The sequence below is a fragment of the Scylla paramamosain genome, chromosome 4 (genome assembly GCF_035594125.1).
Source record: "Scylla paramamosain isolate STU-SP2022 chromosome 4, ASM3559412v1, whole genome shotgun sequence".
Lineage (NCBI taxonomy): Eukaryota > Metazoa > Arthropoda > Malacostraca > Decapoda > Portunidae > Scylla > Scylla paramamosain.
This window is the reverse complement of record NC_087154.1, coordinates 11,196,829-11,214,437: the sequence shown is the minus strand read 5'-3', so window position 1 is coordinate 11,214,437 and position 17,609 is coordinate 11,196,829. Positions and strand designations below refer to the sequence as shown.

The following is a 17,609-nucleotide window of genomic DNA, read 5'->3' as shown; positions in this document are numbered from 1 at the left end:
AGGGATACAAGTAGGTTGTTGCATTAGTTGCCCTAGGTCATGGAGGATAGCAGAGTTAAAAGGTACTTCACCAAGATGGTCAGTGAAGGAAGAGGAAAGCCAAAGCTGGTGGTGAACATTGAAGTATTCCAGAATAGAGATATCCACGAAAGGGAAGAGTCAGGATGAACAGCTATTGCTACAACAACAGCAATACTACTGCTGCTGCTGCTGCTGCTGCTACTACTACTACTACTACTACTACTACTACTACTACTACGAATAATAATAATAACAATAATAATAATGGCAATAATAATAATAATAATAATGATAATAATAATAATGATAATAGGAAAAGAAGAAGAAAAGGTAGAAGAGGAAGTGAAAAGAATAAGATGAAGATGAACAAGAACAAGAACAAGAAGACGAGGAGCAAGAACAATAACTCTCTCTCTGACTCCGTCACGCACACGCATACTCACACACACACACACACACACTTTTATCCACACGTTCACCGTCCTTAGCACAGTCTTTCCAATCCCAGCTCATGAATCGACCCAGTTACTCAGAGGGTGTTCACCGCATCCTGCTCCTCGTCCCTTCCCTTCCTCTCTGTCCAGAAGACAGGAATTCATCTCGTACTTATATTCAGCAACGGTCATCGTTTCCGCTGAGATTTAAGAGGTATGTCATTTTATTTAACTGGTTAAGTTTTGTTCCAGTGAATTTAATGTCTTTGTATATTGTAGCTGCCCGGAGGCAGCTAAAGGATTTTAGACCCACACGGTGACGCGAATCGTTTATTGCACTCGGTCAAACCTAAAGACATACATAATAAACATAAGACGTGCGTAGCACTACTAACCATTACATACTGTATCAACATAATGCATCACTAATCATGGATCATGCTAATTAGGGCAATCGATCCCTAGTAATACAGATGTGGAACTCACGTGTTTGAGGTCTTCAGGAGGCCTGTCACCAAGCAACACCTGCGTCTGTATTGTAGTGGTCTGATCTTTCCTGCAGTAGTCACACCCTAACTCGGTGGCGGTGCAAAGGAATCTGTCCCTCCGGGCTTCGTTCCTGCTGGCCCTCGGCGCCTCACGCCTGCCCATCTTACCTTTAGGTCAGCAGTAGTTCCCGGGTGACTCATTCCTCTACGGAGATTTCTCTGTGTCTTATCTATCCTACGCGCCAAGTCATCAACTTTACCACATAAACACGACCCTCACTACCTCTCTGCAGCTAAACTCTCCACAGCTAGTTCCTCTTACACATCTATAATGAATTCAGTTTCCTTATTCTCTACTCTAATTAACTTAGTTTTCTTAGTGTTGCACATGCTTCATATACTAGTTCACTTCAATTCTCATAACACAGATTGTATTATTTCGCATACGCTTGCTCAACAGCTTCTTTTACTCCCTCGGCGGTAACATATATATTATAATAGATATCGGAAAATCTCAGTTTTCCCTTTCTTATGATTACCAAGTTACCTCACGTTGTTGAAAATTTAAGAGAGCTTATGTAAAATTAAAGTATATTATCTCCAGGTTTCACAGCGGTCAACAATGATACTTGATCATTCGTCGACTTAATAGTATTATTTACTGACAACATTCCTTGCTGTTTTTTTTCGCCGATCAGGGCTCTCTTTCTCGTCCTCTGTCTGCAGCCAGAGCCAGCTTGAGCAGTGGGATGACACTGATAGCCGTGATGTCCGCTAGTACCGCCTGCAGAAAAATAGACAAATAAATAGACACGTTGTTGGTAACGTCTGTGCCCGTGCGCACACACACACACACACACACACACACACACACACACTTCAGCATCACTTGGAAGTATTCATACTTACTTGTAACGGCGTTCCGTCCTGCTGATACTAGATTGACTGTCATTCAGTGATCCCCTGTCTGACATTAAAGACATCCTAACATTCCTATTGTCGTCAGTGTAAACACCTTAAGGTAACACGAACCTTCAGTGATTGTTACAATCACCTGTGCCTGCTCCAACAAACGCTGAAGTCAGCCCACAGAAGAACCAAGAGGTGCACTCTAGTCCCAGCGTAAAACACACACACACACACACACACACACACACACCTCAGCCGCTTGCTGAGAAGTAACATCCATCAGGTTTTCTCGCCGGAAACTGACGATGGCGAGGGCAAGGACAGGTAGCACCTCGAGCGACTCCCATGCGAGTACAACGTCCCACAGGTGGAAGAGTTGATCCGGCACCAAGTATCCGCTGAAAGCCCGCACGATCCACTTGAATACGATGGGAAGCCTGGAGAGGGGAGGAGAGGGGAGGGTGAAACACTGGAACACGTATACAAAATGTTCTTCGTTGTGTACGTAAGTCATGCAGCGGAATCTACGGTATTTAGGCAGAAGTGATCCACAGAGTGAGAGGAGCAAAGTGTAGACTGTAGAGACATTAAAGAGGATCTAAATAGTTCACTTTTTGTAGGCATCAGTGAAGATGCTTGAAGTAACTGTGGTGCCTTATGTTAGGCGTGGATATTATTAAATGTACGAAGGTACCAGATGTGAAGAGAATTTATTTGCCTCCATAATATGGATTTGGTTAAAGATTTGTAATGAGTGAGCTGCGGTAAATAATACGTTTGATGTTAAAGAAACTATTGATTGTTGCATTCATAAAAGAAAGGACAAAACATGTGACACTGGTTATCTTAGCAAAATCAAATGTGAAATACTAAGTGTAAGTAACACGTACAGGTCAGGTGCTAGAACAGACCTTTATAAAGTAATATCGCCGTTTACAAGGCCTTTTCAGGACCTCACGGAGGCGAACAGCGAGGCTCAACAATGGAGAGAGAGAGAGAGAGAGAGAGAGAGAGAGAGAGAGAGAGAGAGAGAGAGAGAGAGAGAGAGAGAGAGAGATCAACGATATACATACGTACAATTGTATGCTCATGGCGCAGCAGTGTTGCCAAAGCCGCGTCTCACAACTCTGCAGCAGCAACTCAAACTGAAGTGCCAGAGCAGCAGCTCCCTGGATGTACAGAAGTTGACTGCATTAATTATCTGGACTAACACAACATGCTCGTATATCTGCCAGTTTATTAAACTCCTCAAGATGTGAGATTAGAGATATAATTAGAATCTTCGCTCGCCAAGGTATGGCCAACTTCTGCGTCGTGTTGATATAACTACTACGGTTGTCAGTGCCATGTCATGTCGCTACACCTGCCGGTAACAACTACCGTGTATTTTCTTTTAGTCTATTGACAAGTACGTAATACATAACACAGAAGAGCCGTTCGCACCTCGTTCTATACGTAATTCTGCCGTAAACATATGTTACAATATTTTCAACATAGTTATAATATATATATATATATATATATATATATATATATATATATATATATATATATATATATATATATATATATATATATATATATATATATATATATATATATATATATATATATATATATATATATATATATATATATATATATATATATATATATATATATATATATATATATATATATATATATATATATATATATATATATATATATATATATATATATATATATATATATATATATATAACATTTATTTTTCTTGGTTTTGTTTTACAAGTCTGTGCCACATGCTCATTATTTTAAGTCATATATTCGTGTTCGAAATAAATAAAAGCAAAATCATCTCATTATTCATCACATCATGATGGAAGATTAATATGCAAATAACAAAATATTGCTGCTATTTTTTTTTTTTTTTTAGGCAGGAAGGGCACCAGCTAAGGGCAACAAAAGCTGCAAAAAAAAAAGAAAATAAAAGAAAGCCGCACTGAGGTACTGGTCGCCATAGAGTCGAAACCCTTAGTTAAAAATACAGGATAAGTGTCTTGAACCTCCCTCCTGAAAGAGTTCAAGTCACAGGAAGGTGGAAATACAGAGGCAGGCAGGGAGTTCCAGAGTTTACCAGAGAAAGAGATGAATGATTGAGAATACTGGATAACTCTTGCATTGGAGAGGTGAACAAAATAGGGATGAGAGAAAGAAGAGAGTTTTGTGCAACGAGGCCGCGGGAGGAAGGGAGGCATGTAGTTAGCAAGATCAGAAGAGCAGTTGTGTTTGTATGTAGCTAACAATACTTGGATTTAATCCTGCCATCATCCTACCATCATTAAAATAGTCAACTTTCCTCGAAATATTTAGCATTCTCTCTTACGTATGATAATGTTAGGGCGGTGGGCAAGGGGCAGTGTTAACTTGAGCATTGAGAAATATTGTCCTTGGGAGGGGGGTACAGTAGTTGTGTGAGAGTAGTGTCGTATGGCGCTCAGATGGCCTTGAGAATAGACAACATTGATTAGTTGGTGTGCCTGGAAAAAGGAGGCGACCAATGGGGAGGCAGATCTGAGGTGATAAAAAGCAAGAACCCGGAAGGAGAGAGACCGCCATGTTCAGCTGCAGCTCCCATATTACGCACGAGGAAGTGTCCTGCTCACCAAAGGATAGGGCTGGAGTGCTGATGATATGGCTCTACAACTAGTCTCTAGCCTCTGCAGCCCAGCGTTGGAAGTTCTGGCTCACTTCACGCCAGGACAGCGGTCATCTTATCCGAGGGTGGCTGAGGCGCTGCAGCGGCGGTTTGGCAGTGTCTTCCAGTTGGAGGTGTACCAGGCATGTCTGAAGGGTCGGGCATGCCAATAAATCGATTCACTGCCGCAGCTAGCCTAGGACTTTGAATTGCTGGTGCGGCATGCTTACCTTGCCGCATCAGAGGAGATAGTGGCCATGCTGGTGCGTGACCACTTCGTCGACGCCTCGGGGAAACCAGCGGGTGAAGATATATATGAAGCAGGTGCACCCGATGGATGTGCAGGCTGTGCTGACGAGGGCCATCGATTTCGAGGTCTTTTTGCGCACCACTGGTGGGGCACTACTGCTGTCTGCTGCCACCCCCGTACTCGCCGAATGCAAACACAGCAGGCGACGCCAAAGAAGAGGAGAACCGCCAGCCCCGGTAGGTTCAGAAGAACCTGCTGGAAGTGTGGCCAGCTAGGCCACAGGAGTAGCGAGTGTAAGGGCGGGCGAAGGACGCCTTGCTTGATGGTTTACCTAATAGCCCCTCCACCACTTCCTGCTGCTGGAGCTGTGGTCAGCAAGGCCACAGCAAGGGCAGGATGTAGTAATAGTTGAGGGAAACATTGTTAGTCTGGGTATCCCCAGCATCCAGCAGCATCCCCAGCATCCCCAGGGCCCCACACCATGTTGGTTATTGCTACTCCTCATCAGTAGTCCAGGTAGCAGGCTGCCTGTGCTGTCTTGTGGTGGACAGTAGTGCTGAGAAGACGTTCGCCTGGACAGACATGGTGCCTTCCCAGGACCCTTTGATATCGCAGCAGCAGTTTTGCTTTATTACCAGACACTGTGTGACTCTCCGTGGTCCTGTGACAGCAAAGATCGCCGTCGGCAGTGTGGAGGAGGAGCTGCCAGTATATGTTGCTGACATGAAAGCACCCTGCTTGCTGGGGCTGAACTTCTGGCTTAAAGGGCAGCCTACGTGGATATCAGGAGGCGCTTGCTAAAGGTGCATGAAGTGCCTTTTCTCCCGATGGATGGCGATGAACAGGTGGAAGGTTCTGTAGCAGGCTGTGCTGTCACTGAAGAAGGACCAGGAGTACGTTGCTGGGTGTCGAAGGAGGGAAGAAGTGGAAGTAACGCCACCGGGATCCTGGAGAGCAGAACAGCGGAATACGAGTGGTGACAGTGAGGCGGCAAACCGGTGACGGGACACACAGGGGTTGACTTGGACTTGTTCTTTTTATACGTTGTTTGGAGGTGGATGAGTGGCTTGGAAATGAGTAGTTGGCCCAAGAGAGTCCTGCCACGAAGTGCCTGGTGAAACAGTGGGTGCGCTGAGGCTCCATGACAGTGTGTTGCAGCGACGCTGCAAGGAGCTTGCACTGATGGACAAAAAAGCGAGTGACACTGGTGGGTCATTTGTCATGTTGCGAGAAAACATTGTAGTAAGCGATGAGGAGGTGGAAGTGGAGGAGTGTTAACACCAGCAAGGAAAGGAGTACAAAAGTCAGACATGTCAGGGCTGCCCGACCATTTGGAAGACTTGGTGCAGAGGAGTGCCACTCGCCTGACGGAGGCACAGACGAGGATGATGTAAGACATCCTCAGTTGGTACCCAGATGTGTTCAGACATGGCGGCATGGATCTGGGCCGCACCTTGCTGGTGCAGCACACTATTGCCACTGACAGCAGTCTTTTAAGTAGCCTCCTCATCGCATAACGCCTGCCAAGTGGGCGGAGATGCAGCGAGTGATCGATGAAATGGCCGCGCTGGAACAGATAAAGAGGTCTAATGGTCCTCACCCGAGGCTTCCATATCTGCTAAACACCGATGCCAGCGCTGAGGATGTCGGAGCAGTGTGGTCTGAAGTTGTGGAGGGGCAGGAACGTTTGGTGGCGTATTGCAGCGCCAAGTTCAGCCGGCCACAACGCAACTACTACCTCATGAGGAAGGAGTTACTGGCTTGTGTCAACTTCCACTCCTACCTGTACGGGGCAGAATTCACCATCAGGATCGACCATGCCACCTTCCGCTGGTTGAAGACGTTAAAAGAGCCGGAGGAACAGCTGGCACAGTGGCTGGGCCGGTTAGAGCAGTAAAACTACTGCATCATGCACCAAGCAGGGTGGGTGCATAGCCTGAGCCGCCCCCGCTGTGAACCCGACTGTTCAGTTCACACTGCCAGGAGGGAGCATGACACAATGTGTCGTCGCCTGAGGATGGGAGGCAGGAGTGAAGAAACTTGTGAACGGTGGACAAAGGCACAGCAGGAGGACCAGGACCTCGCTCTTGTAGTCCGCTGGCTGGAGGCAGGCGCCGAGAAGCCACGCTGGGAAGTTGTCACCAAAGAGCCCACGCTCAGGTTGCAGAGGTGCTGGGACGATGCTTGAAAGGAGGAAAGTGTGGCTGATGGTGGTGCTGTGCCCTCTGAGAGCTGAACTGATGCGAGAGGTACATGCAAAAGTCACGAGTGGTTACCAGAGGTGAAAAAGATGCTGTGCTGCCTGCGTCAATGCTTATACTGGATCAGCATGCGACATAACGTGGAGGAGTGGTGCAGGACATACCATGTGTGTACCGCAAAGAAGGGGCCAGCCCATTAGACGCACACGCCCCTACAGATGTACAAGGCTGGGGAACCCATGGAGAAGGTGGCGGTGGACATCACTGGTTTCCTGCCATGCACCCCGCGATGCAACTGGTTCATTTGTGTAGTGATGGACTATTTTATGAAGTGGCTGGAGGCCTATACCCTCCCTAAACACTGGCAAACCGCCTGATGAAGACCTACCAGTGGTGGAAACAGAGTATACTGGAGATCTGCAGCGGCGTTTGAATGATGCACAGCAACAGGCGTGTCAGAATCTCTGTTTGGCGGGCCAATCTATGTGTCAGCATAACCAGCAACGACTGAGAGATGCTGGATACTTAGCTGTTGACAAAGTCTGACTACACAACCTCTGATGGAAGCGTGGCCTCGTCCCCAAGCTGTAAAGCCTCTGGGAGGGACCATATACAATCTTCCAGGCTCTCTCTGACGTTATGCAGAATATTAGTCCCAGTGTGGGGGGGAAGAACACGAGTGGTCCAACTAGACAGATTGTGGAAGTACTCAAAGTGCTCAGGCCTGGATGGTTTACTTGGGGCAAGAATGCTTCGAGTGACTACGAGTCAGTGATGGGCAGGAAGATGGATGATGAAACAACGCCTGAGTGCCATCCAGAGAGTCCCGTGGTTATGAGTGATACGAACAGGTGAAGGAGGTGTGTCAGGTCGCCATCCCACTGTGCCTCACGCTCACAATGCAAACCAAAGTGGCTGGATGACGACATTGTGATTTAAATTAAATTTAGGTTAGGAGGTCGAGGACGACTGTTTTTCAAAGAGGTTAGTGTTACGAAGGGGAATATAATGTACTAGGATAAGTAATGTAATTTAGTGTAATATGTCTTGTGTATGATGAATGAGGCTGTATAAGTGCGTTAGCATGGATGCATGTGTAAACCGGGAGTTGGAGTCTGAGCGTGATAGAGGGTAGATATTCGTGCCATGTGGTTAAGAACCAGCGTGAGAGTAGGTCTGAGTGTTGCCTGTGCCTTATAACTGTGTCCTGTGCTTAGAGCAAAATACGTCTCTTGTACCTAAGTGTCTCAACCACCTTGAGTATTAAGTGCCAGCATCTTGCAAGTAACGCAACAGTAAGTAAAGTTGTAAGGGCAGTGAGCCTCTGTCTCATGTGGCTTGAGATCACAAATGACAAGGACGGGGTTTGCCACAATATGATGAGGTAAACCTTTTAATTTTTTCTGGTGCACCTTGACACGCGACATCCTGAGGGCAGGCAGAGCAGCATCCTCACCTGGGAGTGGCTGGTCACGATGTGCAGACGGTACCAGTAGCGGCAGTACATCTCCCTGAAGGTGAAATACAGCGGCACTGGGTCCTCGTACAGGCAGCTCAGGGGCGCCGCTGCACGGAGAGGCTTCATCTTAGCTGTTTGTCATGTTGCATAGAGTTTGTACATGTGGACCCTGGTCTAAGTTAAAATTCATTACTGTGGGAGGAGAAAAGATACTTTCTTAAAGTATGGAAAATTATAAACACATACCCGATACTATTGAGAAGTGATGCCTTGAAATTTTGAAGGAATTTTGAGTTTTAAGGAAACAAAATTATTATCAGAGGAATGAAGACGAGGATATTTGCAGAACTAAAGTGGCCTTTGATTCGGAGTTTTGAGAGCAGCAACTTAGCAGGCTTTCCTCCCCACCATTTCCTCCCCACCAACCTCCTTCACACTTAAAAAAAAAGAACAACAACAACAACAATAATAATAATAATAATAATAATAATAATAATAATAATAATAATAATAATAATAATGAAATTTAATGTATGGCATGGAAGTGAAGTGAAAGACTCGTAAAACGAGGTCAACAAAAAAGGGGAAATGAGACACATTCATTGCAAGTTCAAAATAGCACTCACGTTTGGAAAAGACAAGATGAATAAACAAATAAATAGATGACAAGAAAATCTGTATTTCAGTAAAATGTGAAAGGTTGGACACGATCACATTCTGGAGGGAAAGAATACTCAGAAGAATTTGGACGTAAGTTGCTACCTGTTTGTAAATAGCATCACATGTGAGTCCCTTCCACTCCTGAAGAGTATTATGAGCCTCACCCACGCGTGAATGCAGGTAGAATGCAATCCACACACGGCTGCTTTATCCATTTGTGAGGGAAAAAAAAACTGTCAGGCTGGTGTATCTGGTCCTGTAATTACATACTAACTGAACAATACGACTGACAATTACTCCGAGCGTTCAGCTACCATTATAATCCTGTACGTATTCTGTAAGGAAGTGTGACATTTTGATGGTTTGCCTGCATAGTGTGTGTACTGTTGCGTGAGTGCCGAAAACGTTAATAGACAGACACATGATAGGGATGACAGCGTACCGTACATGGTGAACCCGTGGAAGGGGATGACTCCGCAAGGGGGGTATGCCACCAGGGCGTCAGGCGATGGGGTGTTGCCACGTGCCACCGCAAGGGGAGGAGAGGCGCTGCTGTGCTCGAAATGGCTCAACACTTCAGTATCACGGAAGAAGCAAAGCAGCACCTGCAGGGAAGGAGGCCATGAGTGCCCTGCGAGTGCTGTTCAAGATCTTGTGCTTGTAAAGAAATGAGCAAATACAAGTATTAGTTATGGCATGATATTATCATCATCCACTGAGAAACAACTCTTTATGGGGCAGTGATCTATTCCAGTCCACGCAAGAAAAGTTTCTCTTCTCTTTATCCTGTTTGCCTTGCCTTATGCTGCCATACATTCCATGGTAGAATAACAACAATCAGGGAGTGCAGTCTATGAAGTAAATGAAACACTTATCTGAAAGAAGAAACAAAACAAAACAGACTAAATACAATAAATCCTGAGTGACTGTCTTAGGCGTGGCTAAAAGGGATCCGGTCTGGGCTGGAGAATGATCGGTGCCTTACCTGGAAGAGTATGTCTTCAAAGACGAAGTACTGGTCATCGTTGGAGGCTGTCAGCTGAATGTCCTGTGGAGGGAAGAGCAGCGTAACCATCGTGACGTTCTCATGAAACACTGTGCAGTTTGTAAGACATCTGCCTAACGATCAGCGGCAATAACCACTAAGGAAACAAACGGAGACTAAAACTTTCCTTCTGTGCCTACATGTACTAATACCTAGCTGTATTCACGTTTATAGTTGTATCTACTGTATATGTCTGTCTGTTAATCTACATTATGTATGTGTTCATCTGTATCTTTTTAATTCCTTTTATATATATATATATATATATATATATATATATATATATATATATATATATATATATATATATATATATATATATATATATATATATATACAGTAAAATCCCTCTCATCTGGCATTCGAGTATCCGGCAGCTTCAAGGATCCGGCACATTTTTCCCCGAGCCTTAAAATCAATAAAAAATCAATGTGTACTCATAAAATCGATTAAAATTCTTGCGCGAGGCATACTTTGTCCCCTCGCCACCAGAGCGCACTGCTTCGCGCCACCCGCGGCCCACTGCACTGTGTTTACTCAGTGACTCAGTCCTGCGTGTGCACTGTTTATTGCCTGACGCCTTCATCATGCCTAAAGTTGTAAAAAAGAGGAAGCGTGTTGTGCTTACACTTAACCCTTTCCTTCCAGCAATCGTATATATACGATTGCAAAAATGCGTCCGTAGCGACGGCGATCATACCCGTAATCAAGAATTTTCGCGCCTCAATTTTGAGCTTCAAGCGCGGTTTCTCGAGTCAGATGGTGTGAGTGGAAGTGTCTGGCATGTTTCCACATGTAGTGTTGTCACTAGCTCTGGAAATTTAGCGGTAACTAAGCTATTTTCCCTTTCTCCGGGCGACACTTGGCAACTCCAGCGACCCCCCCCACCTCGGGTGGAAAGCACCATGATAAGTGCGAAGAGACATCCTGATAAGAGCGAAGGATCTCAGATCATAACTCACCATGGAGCAGGACAGAACATACCTATTTAGCAGTCCTTCTGAGTTTGAAGATAGTGACAGTGAATATTTAGAAGAAGAAACTGAAGAAAGCGAAGACATTAGTGAGGACTCAGAAAATGATTTACAGGATCCACCTGTTTTATCAGAACAGAGAGATGATACCTATCATTCTTTCATGTAAATTTTTTCATTATCTTCGATTTTATCATAAAATGGTAGAAGGTAACTTGTCAGAGAGAGAGAGAGAGAGAGAGAGAGAGAGAGAGAGAGAGAGAGAGAGAGAGAGAGAGAGAGATAATGTTATTTGCCTGAAACTTAATATGAAAAGGGATGAAATCTCTCTCTCTCTCTCTCTCTCTCTCTTTGGAAGTGTACAATTTCCCCTCCAAGATGAGAGAGAGAGAGAGAGAGAGAGAGAGAGAGAGAGAGAGAGAGAGAGAGAGAGAGAGAGAGAGAGTGTGTGTGTGTGTGTGCGCGCGGTGTCATCGCTCTCCGGGCTGTTTCTGGATGACGGATCACACAGCGGGAGGAGGAGGAATCCTTGATAAGGCATAAACTGAACTTTCAGAGGTCACATCGAGCTACAAAGTACATCATTGTATTCAGAATAACAAAGAGGAAATAATTATTAGTATTCAAACAATTTTCTGACAATTTCTAGCTTTACCATTTTTAGCCGTCATACAAAGTGGGAAAATAATTTAAGCACCGGAAGGAAAGGGTTAAGCAGCTGATCAGATCAGCTGCTGATTAAGATCAGCTGATCTTTGTTATGGTAAGATGTGTGAGTGTAGGGTGGTGATTGTGGACATAATTTCACTTCTATTCAAGTATCCGGCAATATTCAAGTATCCGACATGTCGGCGGTCCCGTTGATGCCGGGTAAGAGGGATTTTACTGTATATATATATATATATATATATATATATATATTGTTACACCAAGGTTATGGGTGCGGGTGGCAGCACTATGGAGGTGGCAGCACTGGGAGAGGCAGGGACGGTGAGAGAGGGGAGATGCGTGGCCTGAGAGGAAGCGAGCATGTGCCTGCCTGCTGTGGAAGTGTTTCCCTGCCTGTTGAGTGCCTGTCGTGCCCTGGGAGACTTGTGGTGCCCCTGTGAACTTGTAAAGCAGTCTACTTGTGGAGGATTTGTCAATAAACCTAGGAAATAGTGCCTGTGTTTTTACACCTTCAAGGGCACGAGGCTGCTCTGTAGCACATCCTCAAGATGGCGAACCTGGTCGTCTGCCTGTTGAGCCTGCTCATGTGCCAGCTGATCGGTCCTTTCAGCCTGCTCACGTGTCCTCTGACCCTGTGCCTCACGGTCCACTGCCATTTCCTGCCTCATACCGGCCAGCATGGCAGCAATCAAGTCCATCTGGCCCGGTTTAACTTCACTTGAGCTGCCCTTGGCCCCGTCATGGCGGCCATCTTGTGACTCCATGATGATTCACTGTCTCTCACTGCTCACTGTTCCCTGGATCCCACTCCTGACACCACCTCCTGACCTGTTGTGCCCACCCCTCACTCCAGGCGGGTGTGTTATCCACACAGGCACAGGTCGAGAGACTAGAGCAGCAGGACCTCAAATAGGTCACACTCTGAACGCCAGGACAAGGCACACACTCACACGAGACCAGGGCACAAGGGAAAAACACGGGCACTATTTCCTAGGTTTATTGACAAATCCTCCGCAAGTACACTGCTTTACAAGTTCTCAGGGGTACCACAAGTCTCCCAGGGCACGACAGGCACTCAGCAGAGTACTCAACAGGCAGGGAAACACTTCCAAAGCAGGCAGGCACATGCTCGCTTCCTCTTGGGCCACGTGTCTTCCCTCTCTCACTGTCCCCGCCTCTCCCAGTCCTGCCACCTCCACAGTGCTGCCACCCGCACCCATGCCTCTGGTGTAACAATATATATATATATATATATATATAGAGAGAGAGAGAGAGAGAGAGAGAGAGAGAGAGAGAGAGAGAGAGAGAGAGAGAGAGAGAGAGAGAGAGAGAGAGAGAGAGAGAGAGAGAGAGAGAGAGAGAGAGAGAGAGAGAGAGAGAGAGAGAGAGAGAGAGAGAGATTTTGGCCTGTTGTGAAACGCTCTACTCTCACCATGACTATTTTCAAGGGCCACAGGGGTGGTCAACCGGGTTCTCAAGAGTGTTTCTCTAGTTAATAATGTGGAAATCTTGTTAATTTGTAACTGCAACCATAAAAAAGACCCTTAAAAACCCATGTCACTTTAACTAAAGCCCTTTGAAAATAGTGGAAGTGTGGTGTAGAAGCATTTTAGAATATGATCATGTATCCCCCCGAGAGGAGACAAGGATCCAGATACGTATTATTAGCAAGCAGTGTACATGATTGTCTCTGGCAGCGAACCTTCATGATGAGTTTATCCACCAGGAGGTCATGCTGCAACACCGCCTGCACCAGCTCGTCGAAATGCTTGTAGTGCTGCACGTGGTAGATGATGTAGCATTAGTGGCAGCAGAAGCAATACGTGCATGTGTAGCCCTAGCATCAGTCACAGCTGTATTCTTATGTGTGGTAATTGTTGTAATAAATATTGTTTTGATATATTACTGATATTAGTACTGATAGTAGTAGAAGCATTAGTAGTACTAGCAGTAGTAGTACGGAGTAGTTGTAATAGTAGTAGTAGTAGTAGTAGTAGTAGTTAGTAGTAGTAGTAGTAGTAGTAGTAGTAGTAGTTGTTGTTGTTGTTGTTGTTGTACCAATAACAAAATTATGTGGTACAATGTTGCGCTGAAGGAATTGGTGGTGATGGTTTTGGTGGTATGATCATATGGATACTTCAACACATTCAGAATTACTCCATTATCATAAAAAAAGCAATGTAAACTATTTCTTCATCTGCATAAACAACATAAGAACTACCTTTCATATTATTTGCTGTCTTCTCTTATAGTAATTAGATGGACGAAAACAAAAATGGAATACATATCTCTACTATAGAAATAGTTTGGTTTGGAGTTATTTACTTATTTTTTTATTCACACATATATTTTTAATTTGTTTATTTGACTGATTAATTGATTTTTGTTTTATTTATTTATTTATTTATTTAATTAATTAATTTATTTTATTCAATTTTTTTTTTTTTTTTTTCCAGGGGGGTAGAGTTGTAATTACCTTGTCTGTGATTTCGAGGCCGAGCACCTGATGCCACAGCACGCCACGGAGGCTGGTGGGGCAGCCACTCTTGATCAGTTCCCGGCTCAATGGCCCATGGTTCCTCTCAACCACTGCCAGCACAGTCACGCATCACCCGTAATCAGAAACGCTTTGTTCTCTCACCTTCACTACTTTCAAGAGCCTCTAGTGAGGTGGGTTTCTAAGGGTGTTTTTAATGATTAACAAGATTTCTACATTATTAACTGGAGAAACACCCGTTAGAAACAGGCTAATCATGTATGTGGTTTTTGTAAAGTAGTCATGGTGACAGAGAAAAGCGTTTCTGAATACGGGCTGTAATAGTGTAAGGGGAGCGGATCACACAACCACATGAAACACTATAAGCTCCTTTCAGACAGTAAAAAAAAAAAAAAAAAAAAAAAAAATCTATGGATAGGGCAGGCCACGTGTAGACTTAATGGTTACTTGTAGCTTCCCTTACTTTATTTTGTTCCTATGTTCTTATGTACACACACACACACACACACACACACACACACACACACACACACACACTTCTAACAACTGCAAATCAGGATTAGCTTTGTTGCGAAAAAATAGGAGTAGCTTTGTCTCAAGTGTTTATATATTAAAATGTAATTCTCATGGTAATCATTTTTGGCTTTTTTTTTTTATGTAAGAGGGTCACTGCGTAAGGTAAACAAAAATTTTCAATAATAAAAAACGCCTACTTAATGCCAGTTCCCACAGAGATGTCACATAGAATGATAATAAAAAAAAAGAAATAAATGAGGATAAGTGTCTTGAAACCTCCCTCTTAAGAGAGTTCAAGTCATAGGTAGGAGGAAATACAGAAGTAGGCAGGGAGTTCAGAGTTCACCAGAAAAAGGGATGAATGACTCAGAATACTGGTGCTCTTGTATTAGAGAGGTGGACAGAATAGGGATGAGAGAAAGAAGAAAATCTTCTGCAGCAAGGACACGGGAAAAGAGGTGGCATGCAGCTTGCAAGATCAGGAGAGCAGTTAGCGTGACACTAGCGGTAGGAAATGGCAAGAGATGCAACATTGTGGTGATGAGAAAGAGGCTTAAGTCAGTCAGTAAGAGCAGAGGATTTGACAAAACGAAAAGGGTTTTAATTCCACCCTCTCTAAAATAGCAGTATGAGTGGAACCCCTATACATGTGAAGTATACTCCATACATGGACAGAGTTTGCAGCTGGATGGATGAGAAAAACAGGCGGAGACTACTCAGAACGCCTCAGAACGCTAGAGATGAGATGTGAAGTTTCCAGTTTAAATTTTAAGTAAAAGGGCAAATCGAGGATGTTCATTGTAGAAGAAAGAAAGAGTTGAACGTCATTATAGAAGAGGAGATAGTTATGTGGTTGTGGTATGTGGATGTGGCGAGTTGGCAGATGGAGGAATAGTTTTGAGGCAGTGAACGATACTGAGTTTGCTCTGCCCCAAATCAGAAATTTTAGAGAGATCAGAAGTCAGGCGTTCTGTGGGTTATCTGCGTGAACTGTTTACTTTCTGAAGGGTTGGACATCCATGAAAAGACGTGAAAAAGTGCAGGGTGATATCATCAGCTTAGGATTGGGTAGGACAAAAAGTTTGGTGACATGACGAAGCCCTGAAGAACACTACAGTTAATAGATTTAGGAGAACAGTGACCGTCTACCACAACAGCAATAGAACGGTCAGAGAGGAAACTTGAGATGATGTTACAGAGAGAAGAATAGAAGCCATAGGAGGGTAGTTTGGAAATCATATCTTTATGCCAGACTCTATCAAAAGCTTTTCATGTAAGAACTCAAGAACATAAGAAAATAAGGGAAGCTGCAAGAAGCCATCAGGCCCATGCGTGGCAGTCCCTGTGATAAGTCTAAGCCGGCAACAGCAAAAGTTTCACAAAAGTCCCTAAAAGAGGATGATCAAGACTCAGTAAGGAAAGGTAGAAGATCACCAGTATAACGGTCTTGACGGAACCCATACTGGTGATCAGATAGACGATTGTAAAGTGATAGATGTTTAACAAGCTCCCTGTTAAGGACAGATTAAAAACTAGGCAGGAAATTAAAGCAATAGGACGATAATATGAGGGAATGGAGCGGTCACCCTTTTTAGGAACAGGCTGAATGTAGGAAAACTTCCAGCAAGAAGGAAAGGTAGATGTTGACAGACAGAGCTGAAAAAATTTGACTAGGCAAGGTGCAAGCACAGAAGCACAGGTTTGGAGAACAATAGGAGGGACCCCATCAGGTCCATAAGCCTTCCGAGGATTTAGGCCAGCCAGGGCAAAAAGGGTAAAACATCACTGTGAAGGATCTTAATGGGTAGCATGAAGTAGTTGGAGGGTGGAGGAGAGGGAGAAACAAACCCTGAATCATCCAAGGTGGAGTTTTTAACAAAGGTTTGAGCGAGGAGTTCAGCTTTAGAGGTAGATGAGATGGCAGTGGTGCCATCAGATTGAAATAAAGAATGGAAAGATGAAGAAGCAATGTTACTGGAGATCTTTTTAGCTAGGTGCCAGAAGTTACAAGGAGAGTTAGATCTTGCAAGATTTTGAAAATCTCTATTAATGAAGAAACTTTTGGTTAGTTAGAGAACAGGCTTGCCATGATTCCGGGCAGAAATGTAAAGTGTGTGAGATTCAGGTGGTGGAAGGCTTAAGTTCCCTTTGTGGGCCATTTCTCTATCATATATAGCACGAGAAGAGGCTGTATTAAACAAAGGCTTGGAAGGTTTACAGCGAGAGAGAATGAAGAGTGTATGCCTCCATGCCAGACACTATCACCTCTGTTATGCATTCAGCTCACAGAGAGGGGCAGCAGTCATTCCAAGGAAAATCAGCATAATACCTCTTCAGGTCCCCCCGTTAGAAGAGGCAAAACGCTAGAGGCACCTCCGCCTTGGGGGATCCTGAGGAGGGACTGGAGCGGTAGGACAGGATACATATATGAGATTGTGATCAGAGGAGCCCAACGGAAAAGATAGGTTGACAGTATAAACAGAAGGATTAGAGGTCAAGAAAGGGTCAAGAATGTTGGGAGTATTTCCAAAACGGTCAGGAATACAAGCAAGGTATTGCACCAATTGCTCTAGGTTATGGAGGATAGCAAAGTTAAAGGCTAGCCCACCAGGATGGTCAGTGAAGGGAGAGGAAAGCCAAAGCTGGTGGTGAAGTCTCTAAGAATGGAGATATCCACGAAAGAGAAGAGAGTCAGGATGTGCTCCACTTTGGAATTTAAGTAGTCAAAGATTTTTTTTGTTATAGGAGTTAGGTATACACCGCAGATAAATTTAATTTGAGTGACTTTGTATTCGTAGCCAGATGG

The 17,609-nt window shown here is 44.3% G+C and overlaps 1 protein-coding gene across 1 annotated transcript in view; it reads right to left on the bottom strand.

Annotated features, from left to right (window-relative positions):
* Positions 1 to 780: 780 nt before the first annotated feature.
* Positions 781 to 17,609, bottom strand: part of LOC135099736 (TBC1 domain family member 19-like) — a 32,239-nt gene continuing 15,410 nt past the window's right edge. The window contains exons 8-15 of the mRNA XM_064002230.1: positions 14,267 to 14,379; positions 13,493 to 13,567; positions 10,088 to 10,150; positions 9,545 to 9,707; positions 8,440 to 8,549; positions 2,930 to 3,021; positions 2,103 to 2,289; positions 781 to 1,727 (exon numbers count right to left, since the gene is read on the bottom strand). Coding sequence (XP_063858300.1) covers positions 1,638 to 1,727; positions 2,103 to 2,289; positions 2,930 to 3,021; positions 8,440 to 8,549; positions 9,545 to 9,707; positions 10,088 to 10,150; positions 13,493 to 13,567; positions 14,267 to 14,379 — 893 coding nt within the window. The 3' untranslated portion in view covers positions 781 to 1,637. The remainder of the gene's footprint in view (positions 1,728 to 2,102; positions 2,290 to 2,929; positions 3,022 to 8,439; positions 8,550 to 9,544; positions 9,708 to 10,087; positions 10,151 to 13,492; positions 13,568 to 14,266; positions 14,380 to 17,609) is intronic.